The sequence below is a fragment of the Salvelinus alpinus genome, chromosome 1, assembly GCF_045679555.1.
Source record: "Salvelinus alpinus chromosome 1, SLU_Salpinus.1, whole genome shotgun sequence".
Classification (NCBI taxonomy): Eukaryota; Metazoa; Chordata; class Actinopteri; order Salmoniformes; family Salmonidae; genus Salvelinus; species Salvelinus alpinus.
In genome coordinates, this window is record NC_092086.1 from 73634871 (window position 1) to 73654163 (window position 19293).

The 19293-nt window shown below is 42.7% G+C and overlaps 1 protein-coding gene across 9 annotated transcripts in view; it reads right to left on the minus strand.

Moving 5' to 3' along the window:
• Positions 1 to 1468: 1468 nt before the first annotated feature.
• Positions 1469 to 19293, minus strand: part of LOC139530146 (rho guanine nucleotide exchange factor 12-like) — a 126962-nt gene continuing 109137 nt past the window's right edge. For 8 of the 9 annotated variants that reach the window (XM_071326303.1, XM_071326288.1, XM_071326321.1 and 5 more), the window contains 11 exons: positions 17427 to 17527; positions 16729 to 16806; positions 15445 to 15520; positions 14261 to 14428; positions 13612 to 13699; positions 13205 to 13282; positions 12975 to 13069; positions 12555 to 12857; positions 8954 to 9274; positions 8083 to 8297; positions 1469 to 3271 (listed from right to left, as the gene is read on the minus strand). In XM_071326303.1, coding sequence (XP_071182404.1) covers positions 3167 to 3271; positions 8083 to 8297; positions 8954 to 9274; positions 12555 to 12857; positions 12975 to 13069; positions 13205 to 13282; positions 13612 to 13699; positions 14261 to 14428; positions 15445 to 15520; positions 16729 to 16806; positions 17427 to 17527 — 1628 coding nt within the window. In that variant the 3' untranslated portion in view covers positions 1469 to 3166. Of the gene's footprint in view, positions 3272 to 4778; positions 4852 to 8082; positions 8298 to 8953; positions 9275 to 12554; positions 12858 to 12974; positions 13070 to 13204; positions 13283 to 13611; positions 13700 to 14260; positions 14429 to 15444; positions 15521 to 16728; positions 16807 to 17426; positions 17528 to 19293 lie in introns of all 9 variants that reach the window. The other variant, XM_071326294.1, reaches the window with a different exon arrangement.

The following is a 19293-nucleotide window of genomic DNA, read 5'->3' on the forward strand; positions in this document are numbered from 1 at the left end:
CATGGATATGGGGGGAGATGAACGAGAGGAGGCTGTGGCACCTGATATCGGTGACGCAGGAATGGACTGGCGAAGGAGGTCGGAGTTCATCGATTTGGTCCTCCTGTCGGGCTAGACATAGCTGCAGCTCCGCTGAATCCACCTGTCATTTTATGGCGATGTATTCTGTAATGAACACAATTGGAGACAGAGAGCTGGTTTCAAGCGCAGGGCACAGCAGGTGTTTATTTGTAAAGGACCACAGGAGGAGGCAGGTAGCTGGGTCCAGGGGCAGGAAGAAGGTCATACACAGGGGGTCCAAAAAGGCAACAGGGAAAAGGCTAGTAACGTCGTCCGGGAGATCAGGCAATAGGTTGATAACAGGAAATACGATAGGCTAAAGTACAAGCAGGGCATAGGTAAAAAGGAGTTGTTAGTGAGGCAGGCAAAAACTATCATACACGGGAGGATTCAATTACCGGAGAAACATAGCTTAGAATAGAAGTGTGTCACAAAACAAACAATACCTCACAATGATGGGCTGCAAAGAACTGAACTAAATAGCGGGAGAGGGAGTTGCGTTCAGGGGATCTATGTGTTTGAGAGTGTGAGCTGGAAAGTGAGCTGCGTTCAGGGGATCTACGTGTTTGAGAGAGTGAGCTGGAAAGTGAGCTGCGTTCAGGGGATCTACGTGTTTGAGAGAGTGAGTTGGAAGCAGACGTTACAGGACCATGTTGTAGACAAGTGAATTTCACTTTAACGTGTTATCCCCTCGGTTGTACTCAGCGCATCTTTTCCCCCAATAAAATCCATGTCAATCAATCAATCAACACATGTAGTACTACAGGGCTCTGTTTGGGCGTATTCTAAAAAAAGCTCAACGAAGTTTGAATTTACTTGGTCAAAATATATAAATTCCAAAGCGGCTGATTGAAACTCCCCTTCCTAATACACACTTGTGCTGTTAATTCACAACAAAAAAATTGGGGATCTTTTTGGGATCAGATATGAAAGAACCCTGGCATACCTTGAAAAATAGTCTGTGTAAAATACTTTCAGGGTAAGGAATCACATAACATTAAGGCCAGGATTCAATCCGATCATGCTTTGTCGGCTACTTAAATGTAATTTCTGACTGAGCCAACATATTCAGTGTTTACTGTGAATGCGGTCTCTGTGAACACGGGAACATTGCCTTTTAAAGCTGTATAGCTGACAAAGCGCGATCAGATTGAATCCTGGCCTTAATGTTATGTGATTCCTTACCCTGACAGTATTTTACACAGACTATTTTTCAAGGTATGCCAGGGTTCTTTCATATCTGATATGAAGTTGTGCAATACTGAACTTCCCTTTTAAGTGTCTTTAACAAGTATTTGTGAAATATGTGTGGTTGCATTGCGAATAAAATGAAAGATAAACATGCGAAACAAGAAGGTATACCAAAATATGCTGCAGTATTTTCACATCCAAGAATAATACTCCACCATCAGTGTTTCCAGCCAGCTTCTTTAATCATATTTCCAACTCATATTTCCCTCCCTCTAAACTGAAACAAAATGAAGACATTTTGCAATCTTTCCCTTCATTTTAAACAATAGATCAGTCAAATGTATGTTTTCAGAGCCAGAGTCCATATTAATAATAGTGCTCATAATAATATAGTAAAGTCTAGACAAAAATAATAAAAATACAGATTACATTAATATTTTAGGGATAAGTCTTATTTTTTTCAAATGTTTTAGTAGTTTCTGTTAAAATAATGTATGATGTAGAAAGCAGAAGGAAACAACCAACAAAACCAAGGAAACATGAAGATTGCTCTTACTTTAAGAGATACAGTGTTGGTCATTATTGTACATAATTGTATTTCTTTTACATTTAAAATAGTCCATAGAAGTCTCTTTTTTTGTTGTTGTTCACTTCTTTGTTTCCATCCAAGAATCCAAGCCACAACTTCATATTTCAACATTCTTCCAGCTGGGCTAACATTGGAGTGAAATTAATATACATTATTTGTTGTGCCAGTACTTTCTCAATCCAACCATGAAATCACAGAGCTCTGTGCTCTGACCCCAGAAGCTACATTTGTGAGTGAAGAGTTCCTCAGTAGCTTGTAGCCAAAGGATGATGTACAGTAACACAGAGGTTGGAGTTCCAAAAACAGAAAAAGGAAGACGTACAGCAACTGGGCCCATAGCTGGGGGGGGGGGGGATGTTCCCCCGATCTAAGAGGGTCACTGTCAATTAGGAATGGATGAATACCACTACTTCAGGGGAAAGTCAATAACAGGAACGACGGACTGTCCTCTCGTATTTTGCTATATCACAAGTGCTTCACAAGTGCCACTAATGCCAGCCAGAGGAGAAACAGCCACACTGAAAGATTAAGAAAAATTGCTCTTACTAACTACTAACAGTATTTCACTGGGTTGGCAAAGTAGACCTATCTAGCAGACCGAACGAACTAGTCCTTTTTCTTGAGATGCACAACATTTTCCTTTTTTTGGAGAACTGCTTGTTTTTCTTGAGATCCAATAAATTACTTGAGGACCTCTTAATGGGATAACCCTAATTTCCACTTCCAAATCTATACATACCGAAGGGAACATTTTACTTAAGTGAAAGTTAGGATTCACCCCTAGGTGATTAAAGAATCACTTCAGAACGTCATTATAGGCATGATGGTGGGCTAACTTAACATACTATTATGTTTTGAAGTTTAGTAGAAACCACTGATTAAAATCTCAATGACCATTCTCTAACCTTAAAATGTTTTGTTCTAGCGAAATTTGATCGATCTTCTGCACACTTCTCACTTTGGTATGGCTTTGCTATGGTACATGATCCTCTAGGCCCAAAGCATTAGCCACCACACGGGAGTGCTTTAAGTTGGACTATAGCATCACGTACAGTTGTGTTTCTGGACCCTGCTGGATAAATTGAAAGTGATGAGTTCCAAAGGCCCAATGCATGCGAGCAATGGGAAGATGACACTCTTATCCACAGGAGGAAAAAATATCTGGTGGTTGAGGGGGGTATAGTCCAATGGTCCTTGTGAGAAGGCTGTGGAGAGTTGTGGCGTTCTTCCCTGATTGCCGTGTGTGCCTGGGAGTGCCTGCGGGGTATCTGTCTCCACTTTAGGTCAAAGCAGCATTGGAGGGGTGAGGGGGTGATGTGGGGGGCATCAAGAGGACAGGGAGAGGTGACCAGGTGTCCCCCTCCCTGTCAATGTCACTATTTTGTTCTCTTGTGGTAGAGGATTAGGGGCTCTGTCACCACTAACTCTCATCTGAAGAGAGACAGAAAACAAAGAGAGAAATAGTGAAAACATATTTCCATTTTGCTTTCCTCATCTTGTCTTGCTCTTTGATATCTGACCACAAAACGTATTGAAGTGATAATGCCCGAGAAGCCAGTGTTTGGAGGATATATTGGCACGGGTGATGTTAGGCCCGAGTCGAGGGCCGCCAAACCGTGCCAATATATCCTCCAAACACCGGTTTTGAGGGCATTATCACTTTTATACCACGGGTTACTAACATATTCAAATAATGATTGACATATTTTCATTATAAACATGATTTTGATGAATTTATTCATACCATTTCATCCTTCCACAACACAAATCTAGGGTTGCTAGAGACGCGACCCAGTCGTTCAGTCTTTTAGTTCTGTATCTATGGACGCGCTCCAGTCGTTCCTTCTAAATGTTCCATTGCCATACTGGCTGGCAACATTCTTATCCTTTGCTTGCTAGCTAGCCAACTACGGCTAACTTACAGTCACGCCAAACAGTGCAGAAAGAATAACAGTAGCTGCATTTGTTTAAGCTGTTTTCAAGTGACATTTATTTGGATACATCCATAACAATGAGCTAATGAGGAACAATTTTGCCTGGCATAGAAAATGTGCTCACTCATTAGGACACGGTTGTTCAGAGGAGATGGCCAACAACACAGCTAACACAATAACTTCAAACTGAAGCTGGAAAGACTCCAAACTAGCTGCACGTCGTTTGACCATTTTTCAACTGACATTTCTTTGTATATATCCATAAAAGTTATGCCAGCTGATTCATGATTTCGACAGGCTGAAAAACACTGCCTGCCTCTCCCTCTCATCCCGACTCCGACACGTTCATTACTATGGGACAGTTGGAGATCAAATTTGAATATTGAAACAATGTTGCAAATGTCGGAGACACACACAGCAAGGTTTATACAAATCTCCACTGTTGAAAACTAAATGTTAGTCTAAAATAAATGTGAGATAATGTCTAGATGCTTTTTATAGTGGAGATCAAGTGTATAACTTCCCTGCCTGGGTTGATGAAATAGTGGATTGCACAGTCAGATGGAACAGAGGAAATAGGCATTTTAACATCATAGATTTATCTGGTGGTAACTTGTGGAATAGACACCGGCTATGATGTGCTTTTTAACAAAATCAGGATTAGACCCACCCGTTGTATAAATTTAGGATATCCAACAACAAATCTAGTTACAGGTTGTGATACGTATTATGTTTGTTGTCCCGTGTGTATGGTTTACTCACACTTCAATGCTTGCAGAAATTACAATGCATTGGTGGAGCACAAGATATCTATGCTCATGTATTACAAAAGCCCTTTCAAGCATCTTGTGCATGCAAACTACTCTTGTATCTGTTCGTGATCAGTAAAGTATCAGGGTGTGTCCCAAATGGCACCCTATTACCTATAAAGCCTTATGGAACCTGGTCAAAAATAGTGCACTATTAAAGGCTATATGGGACGCAATATCAATAATTCACAGTACCTTTGTTCTCCTCTGTGTCAGTAGCTGTTTCACTCAGCCTTTGGCGCAGTTCATTATACTTGGTTTCCACTTCCTGAAAATAAATTGTTGACAAACTTATCTGGTAGAACAGAAGCGATGGATAAAATTAGTGTGTAGATGGATGGGTGAATGGATGAATAGAAACATTTAATAGTATGGGCAAAAGCATGAGGGACTGAAATGATAGAATTTGAATGACTTTACCCAAAGCGCTTCTCATACATTTCTGGTACCATGAAGTTCTGGAATGTATAGTAGACGCTTTACGGGCTCCTGTTTTTTTGTTTGTTGCGCTGATAACTTTTTTATTATATTTCTTTTTTTTTTACATAATGTTTCTATGGCCGAAAATAACTTCTGGACATCAGAAGAGTGATTGCTAACCTCGATTCGGATGAAGATTTCTACTTCAACAGGTCGGCGGCGCAGGACATACTGCTCACCCCGACTAGGCCCTAATACCCGACACTCGGAAGAGAAAGAGACGGCAATATAGAGAACGACGTGCGGGCACCATGATAAAACTGCAGCGGTGAGTAAATAAACTACCTCCACCCTCTTTTCTATTGGTGATTGTACAATCACTGGAGAACAAACTGGATGAACTCCATTTGAGACTATCCTATCAACGGGACCTGAAGAACTGTAATATCCTATGTTTCTCAGAAACATGGCTAAACAAGGATATGGATCATATACAACTAGCTGTTTTCTCTATGCATCGGCAGAACAGAACGACAGCATCGGGTAAGCTCAAAGGGGGGAGGTGTGCGTCTCTTAACAAGAGCTAGTGCCCAATCTCTAATATTAAGGAAGTCTTGAGGTTCTACTCGCCTGAGTTAGAAAACCTCATGATAAGCTGCAAACCATACTATTTACCAAGAGTTTATCTACAGTTGAAGTCGGAAGTTTACATACACCTTAGCCAAATACATTTAAACTCAGTTTTTCACAATTCCTGACATTTAATACTAGTAAAAATTCCATCTTAGGTCAGTCAGGATCACCACTTTACTTTAAGAATGTGAAATGTCATTAATAAATGCATTGATGATATTGTTCTCACAGTGATAGTACGTACATATCCAAACCAGAAGCCATGGATTACAGGCAACATTCGCACTAAGCTAAAGGCTAGAGCTGCCACTTTCAAGGAGCGGTACACTAACCTGGACACTTATAAGAAATCCCGCTATGCCCTTTGAAGAACCATCAAACAGGCAAAGCATCAATACAGGACTAAGATCGACTCCTACTACACCGGCTCTGAAGCTCGTCAGATGTGGCAGGGGTTGCAAACTATCATGGATTACAAAGTGAAATCCAGCCGTGAGCTGCCCAGTGACACGAGTCTACCAGATGAGCTAAATGCCTTCTATGCTAGTTTTGAGGTAAGCAACACTGAACCATGCGTGAGAGCACCAGCTGTTCTGGACGAATGTGTGATCACACTCTCCGTAGCCGATGTGAGTAAGCCCTTCAAACAGGTTAACATTCACAAGGCCGGAGGGCCAGACAGATTACCAGGGTGTGTACTCAGAGCATGCGCTGACCAACTGGCCAGTGTCTTCACTGACATTTTCAACTTCTCCCTAACCCAGCCTGTAATACCTACATGATTCAAGCAGACCACCACAGTCCCTGTGCCCAAGAACGCCAAGTTAACCTGCCTATCGCCCCGTAGCACTCACATCTGTAGCCATGAAATGCTTTGAAAGGCTGGTCATGGCTCACATCAACATTATCCCAGACACACTGGACAAACTCCAATCTGCATACCGCCCCAACAGATCCACAGATGACACAATCTCTATTGCATTCCACACCGCCCTTTCCCACTTGGACAAAAGGAACACCCATGTCAGAATGCTGTTCGTTGACTCATTGCTAAGGACCCTGGGACTGAACACCTCCCTCTGCAACTGGATCCAGGACTTCTTGATGGGACTCTCCCAGGTGGTGAGGGTAGGTAAAACATCCACCACACTGACCCTCAACACGGTGGCCCCTCAGGGCGTGCTTAGTCCACTCCTTGTTTTCCTACGACTGCGTGGTCGTGCACGACTCCAACACTATCAAGTTTGCAGACGACACGATGTGGTAGGCATGATCACTGACGACGTTGAGGCTGCCGAAAAGGAGGATGTGTGGTGCCAGGACAACAACCTCTCCCTCAATATCAGCAATACAAAGAAGCTGATTGTGGACTAAAGGAAACAGAGGGCCGAGCGCACCCCCATTCACATCAACAGGGCTGAAGTGGAGCTGGTCGAGAGCTTCAAGTTCCTCGGCGTCCACATCAAAGGATCTATCATGGTCCAAACACACCAACAGAGTCATAAAGAGGGCATGACAAACCCTCTTTCCCCTCAAGATGCTGAAAAGATTGGGCATGGGCCCTTAGATCCTCAAAAAGTTTCTACAGCTGCACCCTTGAGAGAATCTTGACTGGCTGCATTACCACTTGACATCCGACCGCAAGACGCTACAGAGTGTAGTGCATAGGGCCCAGTACATCACTGGGGCCAAGCTTCCTGCCATCCAGGACTTCTATACCAGGTGGTGTCAGAGGAAGGCCCTAGAAATTGTCAAAAACTCCAACCACTCAAGTCATAGACTGTTCTCTCTGCTACTCCCAAGCTAGCGGTAGTGATGTACCAAGTCTGGAACCAACAGGACCCTGAACAGATTCTACCACGAAGCCATAAGACTGCTAAATAGTTAACCAAATAGCTACCCGACCCTTTTTGCACCAACTTTTTTGACTCATCACATACGCTGCTGCTACTGTTTTTTATTTCACTTTATTCCTAGTTATATGTACATCTACCTCAATTACCTTGTACCCCTAAACATCAACTCAGTACTGGTACCCCTTGTATATAGCCAAGTTATAGTTATTCATTGCATCTATTATTTTTTATTATTATTATTATTTTTTTTTTTACTTTTCTATAATTTCTCTATTTTCTTTCTCTCTGCATTGTTGGGAAGGGCCAGTATGCAAGTAAGCATTTCACTGTTAGTCCACACCTGTTGTTTACAAAGCATGTGACAAATACAATATGATTTGATGCCGAAGCTGCCCTGAGGCATCCATCAAAGAGCCGTTAAAACTGACCTTAGATCAGACCTGACTTTAAGCGTTTACTATAGCCTGCCTGAAGTGCGAACACAATCAAGCACAGAAAATATTTGAAATTAATTCAAATAGTATTTGAAACCAGGTCTGATCTAGGGGGGCAACTTCTTCATGGTACTCAAAGGGGGGTTGATGGTGTACCTTCAAGTGCTGCAGGTTGGCCTGCAGCAGGCGGATGTGGGTCATGACCTGACGGCTGAGGTTGGGGCCAGCATCCCCTGTCTGCGAGGATGAGGAGAGCAGCTTCTTCAGGTCGATGTCCGAGCCCCACTGGGCCCCGCCTCCACCCTTGCCACTCGCCTGACCGTAGTCGTCTGTGCTGCTCTCCCCCGAGCCCCCCAGGACAATGTAACTGCCTGAAAAGGGAGAGAGAGAGCGCTAGAGTCTGATTTATTGCCAGGTCTTGTCCACTCTGTTCTAATGAGTAATGCATGGCTTGTGGACATTGTAGAGGGAAACAGAAGACACATACATTTTCCTTAGAGCCTTATCCTTCAATGGTGGGGTCATAATATTTTGTAACTTAAACCGTTCAAAAGATAGTCACATTTGTAGGAAGAATGAACCAAGCGCAATTTTCTTATTTTATTTGAGTTTTTCTCGTGACCCCATTTTCAAATCAGGTGACCCCATATGGGGTAGCGACCCTTAGCTTGGGAAATGCCGGTTTAGAGCCATAAAGCTGATAATCTCTGAAAAGTGTAAATTATGCCCAATTGTGAACTTTTAACGTTCACAATTAAAAAGGAAGAACCTCACACATGCATAATGATATCATAAAACAACTTGCTATAAAATCAATAAAATGGCTATAAACACAATTTGTTCAGCTATGAGGATATTTGAACAATACACCTTACAGGGTGAATCCTAACTTCCGCTTAAGTCAAATTCAAACTTGTTCTCCTATTGACATCAAAACATGACTATGTGAAAATTTAAGGGGATTGGCCACTAAGTTTTCTGCCCTCCCATGACTTGTCCATCTCCCTGAATGTCCCAGTTGGCTCACCGTAGTCCTCAGATGTCTCGAAGAAGCCTGTGTCCCCAGGCGGGAGTTCCGAGGATCCTGGGGCCCCCTCCTCCCTCCCCGCCTCGGTCCTCTCCGAGGTGCCGTTCTCCGAGGAGCCAGGAGAGGATGCTGCTGCGCTCCTAGGGCCCGATGTACTGCTGTTGCTGTCCTCTGGGCCCCTCAGTGACGTGGTCCTCAGCAGGCGGGAGCCATGGGCCAAGCCCATCCTCTGCTCCTTCTCCTTCCTATTCTCATTGTTCTTGTCGCTGCCCTCCTCTCTGCTTGTTATGTGGTTGAGAAGGACCTGCCTCAGGGCTGCCACTAGGAGAAGGAGAGACAGAGGGCAGTTAATAAAAAAAAAACATATTTATTCAGGGGAACCCAAATGAGACCAGTTTCTCATTTACAATGGTGCCTTGAGGACAAAAAAAGTCATCAAAACAACAAAAATATATAAAACTACAAAACAGTATAAATACATTACCTCAGGTTATTACAACAATCAATTGCACACTTCAGTGAACTCATTTAACTGAGTTTAAACTGCCCTACTGGCATCAGGTAATCCAGGTGCAGTTTTTTTAAGGTATTCCATAACTGTGGTGTGTCTAGCAAGCTAGACAGGCAGTCATCATCATGAATCACGTTGACAATTACTGGCAAATCCTTTTCAATCCTTGTCATATGAAAAAAAAGTATAGATAAAAGGTATCGGTGCTCATCGGCAATGGACATAAACATTACACAACAAGTCGGAAATTGCAAATTCAACAATGAGTGGTTTGGAAGGAATCAGTGGCTACCTGCAAGCGTCGCAAAGCAATCACTAGCCTGCTATTCAGTGGAGTGGGTGTGTGGTCCAAGTCTGGGTTTAAGGGTCTCTTTTCCAAGCTTAACATTCACATGCAACACCATGGATGAGAAAAGGTTGAATACATTGGCCATGCTGTCAATCCAGCATGACTTCTGCCCGCGTTCAAAATAACTGGAAACTTGGAACTGGGAAATCTCGACTTCAGTGAGTTCAAGACAACTGGGAACTCGGTAAAAAAAACTAGCTCCGACTGGGAAAATATGTTGTGAACGGTCATCCAACTCAGAATTCCAAGCCGGGAACTCAGGCCTCTTTGTACAGCTGCGAACTAAAGAAAACTGATGTCATGATTTGACCTTGTTTCCCCCCCCCAGAGTTCCCTGTTGTCTTGAAAGCACCCTTGATGACAAATTTTGCCCACAAGAACAACCGCCACGCCACCTTCCTGTTCAAGTGAGCACAGCACAACAATGTTGAGTCCAAAAATGTCTTGTAGGCTTCTGCATAAATAAGCTCATGTGCTTTTCTTCACGAGGAGGAGATACTATATGTTGTTGGGTCTGTAACCATGTTTGCCAATGACAGTCTCTTCCCATTAAAATATTTGTTTTCAACAAAAAGTTCAGTAATAGACCCATGTAATTCCAGTTGATATTGCGAGGGTTGTTTTGTTTGCGCAATGCGCTGTCTATGCTTCGGTATATTGTCTATAAAAGTGGATCCTCGCGATTGTATTTTCCTTCAAATAGTAAGCGAACCACTCCTCTCTCGAAGAGTCAAATTCAGCAAGATGTTGAGGCCTTATCTGAACTAACATCTGAATTTCAGTCGGTGCCCATTTTGAAAGTGCTGAACAAACAGGCCTACCTCGTTGCAGCTCGTTTGTTTGCACTTGCTTATACTTAGAGCTAAGTGTTAATTATATAAGAACAAACATGAATTTACTGAACATAAATGTAATAATGTTTGAATGGTTCAAAAGTCAAAACTCATGTTGGCGTTCAGTATTATTAAGGACAATGAGGTTCTTATCGACTTACACAAATCCACAGGGAGTCAGTAGAAACCACATTTGTTTAAGCAAGTCAGCCATATCAGCTATGTTTTTCAAAAAAGGAGGTTAATGAGGGTGAATGGTCTGGCAGCGAAACAGTTAAGGCCCCGCTGATAGCCAAGTGTAGCGGTGGTAAGGATTCACTCCATGGTGCTGAAAAGAAAGCTCTGCTGTCGGGACAGCTTTATGTTTTTCAATTGGCTCATTCATCCACCCTCCTCTCCCCTGTAACTATTCCCCAGGTCGTTGCTGTAAATGAGAATGTGTTCTTAGTCAACTTAACTGGTAAAATAAGGGTAAAATAAAAAAATGTAGGCCCTAAAAGTTTGTGTGCACCATTTGTCACCGTTATAGTGCAATTGATGTATTGTTTAGTGTTGTGTTTTGGTGTGCTAGTATGCATCCCCCAAAAATTTTGAGTTTGCCCCACCAAGATTTACATGCAAAAATCGCCACTGGCAATGTAGTAGGGAGTTGTAATTTTCAACAGGCCAATATTATACAAAGTTTAGCGCATAAAATGTGGTAATTAACTACAATGACCATAATCCATTGGGCATCTACTTGCACGGTCCGTGTTTCTTTTATGCCTGCTACAGAAGAGGCAGAAGAATGCTCGATCGTAAGGGCATATAGAGAGCAGCTGTTGCTTCGCGAGGTATCTCTACCTGAAAATACACGATCTAAGTGATTGATAGTTGGTATTCGGCAGTCATAAAAGTATGCCTTATTTACTTTGAAAAACTACCAAATAATGATTTTGTCAAACAGCATATGCAGCAGCTCTATGATGGTTAATAAGCAGTCACTACAATCATGTGACTTTTATTCATTGTTTTATTCTGTGTTACAGCATTCAACCCAAAGTAATCGAAACTGAAATTGAAACCGGATTATTTTTTCATAATTGAAACAACCTCGTCAATGCAGCCCTCAATGTGTCCTGAGGGGAATGTGACAGGGTCTGACATGATGCTGCTGAACCGCTGGAGGTTGAGGAACTACCAAGTACGACGAGATGACATTGTGTCAGTCCTGACCTGAGCTCTAGGACCATGCCTCAGGACTACCTGGCATGATGACTCCTTGCTGTCCCCAGTCCACTTGGCCGTGCTGCTGCTCCAGTTTCAACTGTTCTGCCTGCGGCTATGGAACCCTGACCTGTTCACCGGACGTGCTACCTGTCCCAGACCTGCTGTTTTCAACTCTCTAGAGACCGCAGGAGCGGTAGAGATACTCTTAATGATCGGCTATAAAAGCCAACTGACATTTACTCCTGAGGTGCTGACTTGCTGCACCCTCGACAACTACTGTGATTATTATTATTTGACCATGCTGGTCATTTATGAAGATTTGAACATCTTGGCTATGTTCTGTTATAATCTCCACCCGGCACAGCCAGAAGAGGACTGGCCACCCCTCATAGCCTGGTTCCTCTCTAGGTTTCTTCCTAGGTTTTGGCCTTTCTAGGGAGTTTTTCCTAGCCACCGTGCTTCTACACCTGCATTGCTTGCTGTTTGGGGTATTAGGCTGGGTTTCTGTACAGCACTTTGAGATATCAGCTGATGTACAAAGGGCTATATAAATACATTTGATTTGAACCTCAAAAAGCACTAATCGCTCAGCACTGGACAATAAGAAACACATTTTTAGTTTCCGTAGCAAAACATGATAGTGTCATTCAATCACTATGTGTCATATTGATTTAACTAAGGCCAAGGTAGTAAACTCACAGGTTCTTAGGGCCTCCTCGGCTCTGGAGGGGGGCATGACGAAGGCGTCATGGGGCTCCTGGTCGTCGATGGCAATGCCTTGGCATGACCTCTCCTGGAGTAAGGGCAGTCTGTCTGCCAGCTCTCCAACCAGAAACGCTTCAACTTCCTCCTCGTCTGCCTCCTCCACTTCCTCCTCCTCCTCTTTTCTTCTGTCTAGCAGCAGCAGCGACTCTTCTTCCTTGTCGTCTGATTTGATGCTGTCGAATGGGTTGATTGATGTGGGCGTGGGTTGCAGACCAGGCGAGGAAGTGACATATTTTTCTAGGGAACACAGAAACATGGGTAATGAAGTTGTTTTAAAGCTGCATGAAGCATAGTCAAACGCACATGACTTTTCATAGGGTGGAAAAACTAGATTAAATGTCTTGTAATTGATACCTGCGAACTGGATACTTCCCGTGGAAAGGCGGTCTGGGTCTTTGCTCAGTTTGGGTATCCCTGTGCTGATCACCTCCACTGCGTCTCGCTCAGCACTGCAATACACATGAAAAATGCACGCACACACACACGTAAATTATAAACTAGGGCGATGTGAAACGGGAGCCTTTTTTCATTTGACAGCAGAATATATAACAAGTTAAATAGCCAAAAAAGGCCAGTTAACTTACTCGGTCTGAGGTAAAGGTATGATGTTGTGCGGTTTCGTATTCATGGTGTCTGCCCTCTGCGTTATCAGACACTGCCACCTAGTGGATGGGAGGAGCTAATGAGAAACAGTAAGCAGAGATAGAGAGCCCATCCCGTCTTTCTGTCAAGTGCCATTTATCTCTATGAGAGCAACTTAGCCTGGAGGGAAAGGACTTAAAATACAAATTAAACCAAGAAAATTCAGCTTTATCAGAAATATTAGTTGGAGGATCCTGTCCCTGCTTATTTCCCCCTGGAATCCTTCAACTGGAATTTCTGGAAAACCTGGGAACTTTGATAGTGTCCAGAATGTTTTAATCCTAGTTCCAGCCAGGTGACAACTGAATGGGAAGCTTGAATTAAGTGACTTTGTGATGAACAGACTTACGTTCTTTGCTCGGACACAGTCTGGGCCATTAGCTCGTAGATCTGGGCTCCGTTGTCGGACATAGACAGCACGAAGAAGGACTTGTTGTCTGTCAGCGGAAGAGACAGCATATCATCAGAACATATATTACGACAGTCTGCTATGTTGTCTTTCCTCTCCAAAGCCCACCAGATATAGCCTGGTGCCAGATCTGTTTGTACTGTATAGTCAACTCACTTCAGTAAAACAGAATGTGAGCTATCGCAAGATCAAACAGGTTCCAACCAAACTTAGTCTAATGTCATTGTCACTCCAAACACGATGGTTGGCAAGACTGCACAAACAAATCTCGGACCAGGCTACCACAGATATGTTGCTTGAAGCAATTTTATTGGACGTTGATTCCAAGAGACTTTTCAGTGGGACCCTACACTCAGAATGTGACAGATAGAAATGAAACATATAAGGCTGACACAAATCTCCATTCGGTTCTACACAAACTATTTCAGAATTGTTTAAAACATTACACACTCCTGAACAACCCTCTTAATTAAACTAAGTGGACGTGGCTTGTTAGTGCTTGCTTGTGTATCTTCATGTATCGTGTCGTATGTACTCCTGCAGAATGGATTTCCCTGTGGGGACAATAAACTGAATTCAATGGACTCACCGGTGGCCACCGAGCGCACCAGCACAGTGTTGAGCTTGATGACGGGGCTAAAGATGTGCTTGGTGTCGGCGGTGCCCGCCAGGTTCTTGCTGTGGCACTTGAGGACCAACCGCTCGTCCTGCTTCTGCAGCAGCACCAGGATGTCCTCCAGGAGCAGCGTGTACAGCTCTGAGGGCACAGGAGGAAGGTCAATAGATAAAGGTCCAATGAAGCCATTTTTCTCTCAATATCAAATAATTGATGGGTAACAATTAAGTACCTTACTGTAATTGTTTTGCAATTAAATTGGTAAAAATGTCTCAAGCAAGAATTTTGCTAGGACTGTCTGGGAATGGTCTGAGTGGGAAATTAGCTGTTATTGGCAGTGAGGTTTGGAACTTTCTTATTGGTCTCTTAACTAATTTACCGCCTGGTGATGTCAGAAGGGTACTCATGCTACTTTGTGTTGATTAATTGGTAGTAATGTATGGGAACATTTTGTATCAATCAAATGTATTTATAAAGCCCTCTTTACATTAGCCAATGTCACAAAGTGCTGTACAGAAACCCAGCCTAAAACCCCAAACAGCAAGCAATGCAGATGTAGAAGCACGGTGGCTAGGAAAAACACCCTAGAAAGGCAGGAACCTAGGAAGAAACCTAGAGAGGAACCAGGCTCTGAGGGGTGGCCAGTCCTCTTTTGGCTATGCCGGGTTGAGATTATAACAGATTATAACAGCCATGATGTTCAAATGTTCATAGATAACCAGCAGGGTCAAATAATAATAATCACAGTGGTTTTAGAGTGTGCAACAGGTCAGCACCTCAGGAGTAAATGTCAGTTGGCTTTTCATAGCCGAGCATTCAGAGTTAGACAGCAGGTGCGGTAGAGAGTATCTCTCAGTCCTGGCGTTTGGTACAGAGAGCCGATGGTTGACAACACACAGAAAAGCACTTACACTAGAGAGGACAAGCTAGTGCTTATGTAGGCTAAAACTAGCATGTGTACCCTTTTGTTTTTCTACTGTATGTTGTAGCCTACTTAGTTTTTCAGCATTAGATGATGACAACTCAAGTGTACTAAAGGGCTAAGCTGAAAATGATATTAGACATTGTCCTAAAGGTAAAAAAAATAATATATAGACTCTATATTATCAACATTTCTACACCGCTAAAACACACTATGTTAAATTGTGGGCACCTACCGATTGTCTTGTCTTTGTTGACCTTCCAGGAGAGAGGTCCCTCGTGCACCATCTTCCTTTTGGTCAGGTCCAGGCTCTACAGACACACACACACTTCATTTTATTTAACCCTTATTCTACCAGGTAAGTTGACTGAGAACACATTCTCATTTACAGCAACGACCTGGGGTATGGTGGCCATGATGGTATGAGGGCCAGATTGGGAATTTAGCCAGGACACCAAGGTTTACACTCTTACTCTTAGTATAAGTGCCATGCAATCTTTAGTGACCACAGGAAGTCAGAACACCAGTTTAACATCCCGTCTGAAAGACCGCACTGTAAACAGGGCAATGTCCCCAATCACTGCCCTGGGGGCATAGAGTACCACAGTATGAGTGATACTAACCATAAACTCTAGTGGTCAAACAGGGAAATGGTTCCAATCGTTTTTCCACCATTCAATTTTCTCATAGAGATTTTTTAGAAAGACTTAAAAGAATCATCTTCCATGTAGGCTTACCCTGGCGTGACGTTTTGATAACAGTGCAAATAGGACTAGGTGACTTTTATGAATATATTGGCCGCCTGTATTTGCCCCCCCCAAAAAATGAAATGCTAATTGGCTGCCAATGTGGCTATCATAAAGAACTACAAATGCCATGATCTGGACGAGACTGACACAGAGGACAATTTAAGAATCTCTGGATTAACTAATGTCAGCTACATTTAGTAATGAATAAATTGGCTAAATGTATTTAAATTGACAATTCTGTGAACTATCTTGTGGAAGTTTTAAATTGGCACAATACCTGTTAGCAAAGGTGTCAACTAGAAATGATGTGCAGGAGCTTGCAGGGATTTGTAGTCTTGCATGATGTCTACTTTGATGCTAATTAGCATTTTCAAATCTGAGAGTAAATAGAGAGGAATATATTGATAAAAGTCAACTTGTACGAGACTTGTCTGTTTTTTGACCAGAGGAAAGAGTGCCTCCTACTGGCCCTCCAACACCACTTCCAGCAACATCTGGTCTCCCATCCAGGAACTGACAAGGACCAACCCTGCTTAGCTTCGGAAGCAAGCCAGCAGTGAGACGTAGGGTGGTATGCTGCTGATGACACTAACACGCGCGTACACGCAAAGACCACGCCAGCGCTCACATCAGAACAGGCACCTTTCTAAAGCTTTATGCCAACTGGGGTTGTTGCCAATGAGCATATGTCATTAATCAACTTCCCTGGTCAAATAAAGGTACATGCATGTAAATAAATGGTGAGACAAGTGGAGGAATAGAGGTCTCACCTTGAACTCTGAGATCATTGGGTTCTCACTCTGTTTGAGTGAGGACAGGTCCAGGCGTCTTTGGTAGTCCTCTAACCTCTGTAGGGAGAGGAGCACACAGACTTATCAGCACTGGCTAGACAGGACCTATTCAGTCCCTTAGCTGATATATTGTGGTAGAAAGGTGGCAGGCATAAGAGTTGCACTGTTTACACAGGAAACTCATGTATTCGTTTAACCATTTATTATAAAATAGAAGAGAACCCATTTGGTCTTGGTGTTAGGCTGTGCTCCTTCAGGTGAGCTCACTGCCAGAGCAATACATCAATTATTAACATTTTAATACAATTTGAGGCTGGGGTGGTGGTAGACTAGCAGAAAACAGACAACGCATAGCAGGTGGCAGCAATAGTTACAGCAGCAGCAATATTAAGCAGAAAAGACAAACCAATCGCATAGCTAGGATATGTGTGCACAATTGGTCAACTTAAATAGACTGCCATATTAAGGTAGGAAGTGTTGTTTGAATCCCTTTATGCAAAAACTTGAGTTTCCCATCGGAACTTGCTTCGCTTAATTTTGCTTGCAAGTGTCAAACAGTTTTCAACCGATTCATTTAATATACACCATCAACATGACTGCACCATGACAACTGTTGGTGTAGCGCAGCTGTGTGCACGTGTCTAGTCCCAGTGGTTCTCCTCTCCATAGTCAGTTACCTGTTTGTTCTCTGCCTCTTTCACTGTCTGGTTGACATAGTTGAGGATCTTCCTGCAGCACTCCCCGGCCCTCTTCACCTTTTCCCTCTCCGCTGCATCCTCTGTCAGGAAAAAACACACAAGCTGATGTCAGTCTTATGGATCGGACCAAATAAGTGCACTGCTATCTTAAGGAGTGGACCAAATAAGCAGAGTCGGCTCTATGGGGTGGCCTGCTCCGGGTGGCCTGCTCTAGGAAGATTCTTGGTGGTTCCAAACGTCTTCCATTTAAGAAAGATGGAGGCCAGAATGTTCAAGTGGACCTTAAATGCTGCAGTAATTTTTTCGTACTCTTCGCCAGATCTGTGCCTCAACACAATCCTGTCTCAGAGCTCTACGGACAATTGTTTCGACCTCGTGGCTTGTTTTTTGCTCTGACATGCACTGTCAACAGTGAGAACTTATATAGGCAGGTGTGTGCCTTTCCACATCATGCCCAATCAATTGAATTTACCACAGGTGGACTCCAATCAAGTAGTAGAACACCTCAAGGATGATCAATGGAAACAGGATGCACCGAGTCTCATAGCAAAGTGTCTGAATACGTGTGTTATACATTTTTCATAAATTAAAAACAACTGTTTTTGCTTTGTCATTATGCGGTATTGTGTATAGACCGGAGGATGTTTAAAAAAAAAAAACATTTTAGAATAAGGCTGTAACGTAACAAAATGTGGAAAAAGCGAAGGGGTCTGAATACTTTCCGAATCCACTGTATATGGCTGCATTTCAGATAGGTCTATTTTTTTTTTTTACATTCTGTACAGTATGTAGGACCAATACCATGTGTAGCCTACTAAAACAAGTAGGCAAACTTTCACTCTTCTAATTAATTTGCATTACACAGTCATTGTGTGATAGGCTACTGTAAAAGAGATGTCAATACTACGAAAATGACACAAAGCCAACTTTTTCGCCCAATACCTGCTCTCTTGCTATAGTGTGTGTGTTGCTCTCAGAATACGCATTTACTCTTATTCGCGGCAAATTCAAATTAGCAGTGTTGGAAAAAGTACCAAATTGTCATACTTGAGTGAAAGTAAAAATGCCTTAATAGAAAATGACTCAAGTAAAAGTGAAAGTCACCCAGTAAAATACTACTTGTGTGACGTGATGAGGTTGGACCCAGGAGCAGAGAAGAGACCAGACAAGGAATCAGTGGTTTAGGTAAACGTAAATACTTTACTGAGAAACGGCAACAGAAGGATCACAGTAACACTGGGAAAACAACAAATACTAGGGCTGTGGTCCAAACACAAAAGACACACCCTTGTACACTTAACCTCGCCTTATGCCCTTGGGGGAATCCCCATCGCCATCTTGGAGGGTAGTCTAAATTATTAGCCAAGCAAGGGAAGTTTGCAACATAAGCCCCTCAGCCCTCGTTTTTAGTCGGCTTTGCGAGTGTACAATTATGTTCACTCCGGGGCCTGAAACTCCCCATAATTCAATTTGCGACGATTCTACATCCGGTAAGAAAAGTCAGAGAAAACTTAAAACAACATCAATGGAGAAGTCAGCATACAAGTGTAAGTAAAAACGAATGCAAATAAGTTACAAATTGTGCTACTAATGCACATGACGGCACAAACACGTCTTGTAAAAAGTAAATATGTTTTTGATTGGTTATCTTTTGGAAATTGTAGAAATAAAACATTTTCCTTCTTCAGAAGTTCCAGCTAGGCAGGCTAACGTTAGTTAGCTAATTAATTTGCGAGCTATCATACAGTAGGTGTATATTAATAATTCAAAATTTAATATAAGTAGACATGCACTCATAATTGACTGTAGCGCATATAAAGCACCCACAAGCTACCTGTGGCTGAAA